The 6000-nt window shown below is 40.3% G+C and overlaps 1 protein-coding gene across 5 annotated transcripts in view; it reads right to left on the bottom strand.

The window, feature by feature from the left end:
- amot (angiomotin) overlaps window positions 1–6000 on the bottom strand; it is a 63870-nt gene that overhangs the window by 18419 nt on the left and 39451 nt on the right. For all 5 annotated transcript variants that reach the window (XM_056445836.1, XM_056445839.1, XM_056445835.1 and 2 more), the window contains one exon: window positions 4902–5051. In XM_056445836.1, coding sequence (XP_056301811.1) covers window positions 4902–5051 — 150 coding nt within the window. The remainder of the gene's footprint in view (window positions 1–4901; window positions 5052–6000) is intronic.

The raw sequence follows: 6000 nt of genomic DNA, 5'->3' as shown, positions 1-6000 counted from the left end.
CCCCTGTATATTTATTTTTTATATTTTAACACATTTCTTATAACTAATTTCTAATAAGTGATTTATTTTATGTTTGCCATGATGACAGTACATAACATTTTACTAAGTATTTTTAAGAGGCTAGTATTCAGCATAAAATGACATTTAAGGCATAACAAGGTTAATTAGTTATTGAATAACTAGTTATTGTATAAAGATGGTTTGTTCTGCAAACAATTTAAAAAATATGTTGCTTAATGGGGGCTAATGATATTGACCTTAAAATGTTTGTTAAAAAATTAAGAACTGCTTTTAATCTAGATGGAATAAAACAAATAAGACTTTCTCCAGAAGACAAAATATTATAGGAAATACTGTGAAAATTCTTTGCTCTGTTAAACATCATTTGGAAAAAATTTGAACAAGGAAAAAAAATAAAATTCAAAGCATGGCAAATAATTTGGACTTCAACTGTACATCAGCACAGCTGGAATAAAAATCCAGTAAATTTTTTTTTGCGAGAAACAAGGCTGCTCTCATAAACAGTTCTGGACCAGAAAGTGGTAAAACTCTGACAGCAGTCAATAGTAATAAAGGTTATTGCACACTGAATCAGAAATTTTGGTCCGTAATTTTTGCACATTAAAAAATAAATTTGACTGCATAAATTTTACCTTTATCTTTAATGTTATTTATCTATCTTATTATTATGTTGTTTTTTTGTGTGTGTTTTTTTATATTGTCCTTACTACAAGAATATGTTATTGTATTGCTTTATTCATAGAAAAAAAATGTATTTGTGTTTTGCAAATTGTGTTTTGCTGATTGGAGCAGTTGATGTCTAATGATTCTATGTATTTGGTGCTGTGGCTCTCTGACTAATATTTATCAATAAAAAACAGAGGTAAACTAAAAATAAATTCGACCTCATGTTATGTCAGTTGTATTGACACACTGCCTTGGAAACTTTTGTCTGTCATAAAAAAATTAGAACCGGATTCAATTTTTTTTCTCGCTTTTTTGCATCCGCTTTGAGAGGTGTTTTGACTGTTCAGAGCCACCATACAAGAGAAAAGCTAAATACAGATTGGCATCACTTGTCCTGATAGTGATGGGGAATTCATTGTGTCTTGATGAATTTCTGATGAATGTATTACTCTCATTTATATGCTTATACACCTGCATTCTGTTCTGTAACTCATGATAAGGCACACCTGCACATGCACCCTCACTCATTTGTAATGACTTCTAAAACATATGAGTACCCGTGAACTTCAGCTGAACTTACAGTTGACAGCTCAGTGGACAATTAACAAGAGATATTGTTGAGCATTGTTTTTTGGCTGAGTCATCACTCTTGAAACAGGAAGGAAAGACCTTAACTGGACATGGGTAAGTCCCTGAAAGACCCTGAGACTTTATTGGTGGTGGGCACCTGAGAGATTTGAGATCCTATTAGTGGAGGTGTGTAATGTGTAAATTCGGGTGGAGTGTGCTAGCCTATACCCGGCAGACACTCGAACGACCTGTTTCTGTTGTTACTGATGCTATAACAATAAACTGCTTTGCCTAAAGACTTCGAAGATCTCAGACTTTGTCATTTTTGAGAACTTTGACTTAGAGACTTTGCAGACCAGAATTTTTTTTACACAACAATAGCGATATACATCACATTACATATTGAATCAGTTAATAGTGACACCATGGAAAGGACTATTCTTTTTGACATTTAAAGTATATCATTAAATATGTACTCATTCATATATGTTTACTTTTTCTCACTTTTATGTAGAAATCCTGGACAAATGATTGATTAAGAATTTAGAAAAATAAAATAAATATTAATGACTTTTAACACTAAATGACTTTTAATAACACTTTTCAAAGTGTAATTATTGCAGGCCCAACATAAAATGTTGATTGAAAAGGCTAAATACAGAATGCCATCATTTGAGCTACAGATAACTTTATGACAAACACAGTAAAATAAAGACAGAATGTGGCAGACAGTTGAGAACCCCTATATGCTGGATTCAGTGACTACCGCACCTCTGCCCTGCTGCTGTTTGGTGTGTGTGTGTGTGTGTGTGTCCATACATTTGAAGAACTGCCTATAAACATTATAATAGAAAGCATGGTCTGCTTTTGATCTGTTGCTTTGACACGTCAACGCAGCCACCATCTATTACAGTGGTTCCCAAAGTAGGGTTCAGGACTCCCTGGCTCCCTGGGGGGTTACGGGACAATGACAGGGGGTAGCTAATAAATTTTATTAAAGTATTGGAATGACCATATTATGCAACAAATTGATTTTATAGCACCATGTTAAACTTTCTTCAATTTCAATAAATACAGGCCATAACTTAATATTGACAACGATCTCTAATTAGCGGTCTCCAAAATTAAACCAAGAATAGACCTAAAAATAGACTGAAAATATTGTGTCCACCAGTCTCTTTCGGGGAGGTTAATATTAAATTTAACAAAATAATAAATCACAATAAAGATATGGTTATTAGATTGTTGCACTTATTTGTTTTGTCAATATGCTTGCCCTTATATAGGCCTACTATAACACTACCTCAACCGACCACTCAACTATCACACTCACCTCCTCAGAAGTCTACACCGCACTGAGTCGGATCAATGTGCGTAAGGCTGCTGGACCAGACGGTATCCCTGGGCGCGTCCTCAAAGCATGTGCAGAACAGCTCACTGGGGTGTTCACAGACATTTTCAACCTGTCACTTAACCTAGCAACTGTGCCAAAATGCTTTAAAACCACCTCTATTGTGCCGGTGCCCAAACACTCCAGCCCAACATGCCTGAATGACTACCGCCCTGTAGCACTCACACCCATCATCATGAAGTGCTTCGAGCGGTTGGTCCTGGCACATCTGAAAGACTCTCTGCCATCCACACTGGACCCACATCAGTTTGCCTACCGTGGCAACAGGAGCACAGAAGATGCCGTCTCCATAGCACTGCACTCTGTCCTCACACACCTGGACAATAAAAACACTTATGCACGAATGCTGTTTGTTGACTTCAGCTCAGCATTCAACACTGTCATACCCTCTAAGCTACTGATCAAACTCAGAGACCTGGATATCAACGCGTCTCTCTGCAACTGGGTTATGGACTTTCTGACTAACAGACCTCAGAATGTTAGATCAGGCCACATCTGCTCCACCACCGTCACACTCAACACTGGTGTACCACAGGGCTGCGTGCTGAGCCCCTTCCTCTACTCCCTTTTTACCATCGACTGTAGGCCTGTGAACAGATCCAACACCATCATCAAATTTGCAGATGACACCACAGTGATTGGTCTAATCAGCAATAATGATGAGACTGCCTACAGGGAGGAGATACAGCATCTGGCCACTTGGTGCACCGACAATAATCTGCTCCTTAACACCAGCAAGACCAAGGAGCTCATTGTGGACTTCAGGAAGGGACGAACAGGCTCACATGATCCCATCCACATTAATGGGATGGCCGTTGAGCCTGTCTCATCCTTCAAGTTCCTGGGGACCCACATCTCTAAGGACCTTTCCTGGACCACCAACACCTCCAGCCTGGTCAAGAAGGCTCATCAGCGCCTATTCTTCTTGAGGCAACTTAAGAAGAACCAGCTTTCATCAGCCGTCCTGGTGAACTTCTACCGCTGCACAATAGAAAGCATCCTGACCAACTGCGTCACAGTCTGGTATGGAAGCTGCTCTGTTGCTGAGCGTAAGGCACTGCAGCGGGTGGTGAAAACTGCCCAACGCATCACAGGGACTACACTGCCAGCCATTGAGGACATCCAGAAGAAACACTGTCTGCGCCGAGCACGCAGTATTCTTAAGGACACCTCTCACCCTGCTCACAGACTGTTCTCTCTCCTGCCTTCCGGCAGGCGCTTCAGGCTCCCCCGGACAAAAACCAGCAGACTGAGGAACAGCTTTTTCCCCAGAGCTGTCTTCCTTTTGAACTCTGCCCCTCACTGACTCTTTTGCCCCCCCAATACACCCCCCACACTCCTCTAACTTATACTCCTCACAATCACTGCACTATTTAACATTTGCACATTTAAAGTTTGCACATATTCATTGCACTGATTCATTTACTTGAACTGTACATACCCACAGCACATGGACATTTGTAATTTGTAATTATGTTTATCTATCTGCCACTCCTGATTATTAATAGCATCATGTACATATATTCATTTATGCAAATCTCTGTTTATAGCTAATACAACCTGTATATAATGTTGATAGTACATCCATCTGTAAATATCACCATAGTTTTTCTATAACTGCACTTTATAACTTATACCTGTATCCTGCACTTGCTGCTATTGCACTGCTGGTTAGACCTAAACTGCATTTCGTTGCCTTGTACTTGTACATGTGTAATGACAATAAAGTTGAATCTAATCTAATCTAATCTACTATACACCATATATTAAAACCAAAGGGGAATTTGGGGGTCTCGGCATTGTTTTTCTAGGGGACATGGGCTGAAAAGTTTTGGAACCCCTGATCTATTACAATGTCTATAGGTACTGCCAGCCCCTGTTCAGGATTTGTTTACGTAAAATTCCACTGATTTCCTGAAATAAACTTTGCATTTCGGGATAATTGTAGCGCAGCTCCTTGATAAGGAGTTGAACTCTCCCTCTTCTCCATGCAGTATTGGATGAACACAATATGTAGCCTATTTCTCTTTCTTTTTCTACTTTGGAGAAGAGAGATGAGAACAAAGTATCACTGTTGAAATGAATTTCCTGATGTATTATTTAATACTCATCGGACTCAGTGTGCAAGATTTGTTTACGTGACAAATTTTTTGCATATGAATATGAAAAAAAAAACGCATACGAAAATTTTGGACTTTAGTATGCAAGTCCTGCAAGCCTGTACATTTCTCACCTGTTGCATTCGCAGTGATTCCAGCTCTCTCTCCAGTCGAGTGCGTAGCCGATGCTCAAGCTGTTCTCTCTTCTCACAGGCGGCCTGAAGCTGTGCTAGAGCCTGCTGCATCCGCTCCACCTTCTCCACATATACCTGCTTTTTCTTCAGCTGCACAGACACAGAGAATGCAGGTCAGATGCTGCTGCTGCTGAAACCAAAACCAGAAACTGCCCCCCCCCACCCCCACCATCCTTACAATGAATGTCTCCCTTCTCCCTCTCCTCGACCTCACTCAATTCCACCAGCGGTTGTAATTGCAGCCAAAATGAATGCCCCAATTTAGTTTGGGGGGGACAACATAACAAAAAAAGTGAGTGAGAGAGAGAGTGCAGAAGTATTTGGCTCCCGTTTGGAACGGGTGGGTGGAGAGGGCAAGAATTCAGCCATCTTCAAGTCCTTTCATGGCAGGCAACTCAAGAGGCTTTGTTAGAGGAACAAGCGAGTGTTTGTGACCATGCAGAACAAAAGTGGAACTGCTCTGTGCATTTTGGGACGCAAGGGTGCACACCCCGTTCAACGATAGCCAAAAGGCCATCTGGGAACACGCCAGAAGAGTTGAACCACAGACTCCAACTGTTACAAACACTCGAGTGCACAGATCAACAATACTTCGGTTTGAAGGTTTTTCTCTCACTTTCTCTATTGAAGCTTTTTTTGGCTTCAGTAAAGACCGTGTGGTTTCAGAGAACGTTAAGGGCAACGGTTCACTGAAGCTTGAAGATCTTAACTGCAGCAATGAGGAGATGATGGGAAGAACTTCAAAGAGCTTGAGAATGTTGAGATTAAATGTTGTGGTGAAGTATCGCAGAGACGTGTTTAAGGGTCAAGTAGGTTGTGACTAAATGAAATGTAAATCAAACGCTTGTTTTTCTATATAGTACACTAGGGCGATATGGCAAGAATCTCATATAACGAAAAAAGTGTCATATCCTGATAGTGATATATTAGGGGTGTGAACCTACCCTGGTCTCATGGTTCGGTTCGTTTACGATGATCATGTCATTGTTTCGGTTCAATTCAATAGCTCGATGTATCATGGTGCATTGACAATGCTTTC

Source organism: Danio aesculapii, chromosome 21 (genome assembly GCF_903798145.1).
Source record: "Danio aesculapii chromosome 21, fDanAes4.1, whole genome shotgun sequence".
NCBI classification, from domain to species: Eukaryota; Metazoa; Chordata; class Actinopteri; order Cypriniformes; family Danionidae; genus Danio; species Danio aesculapii.
Note: the sequence above shows the minus strand (reverse complement) of the source record. Positions and strands in the feature narration are given on the sequence as shown.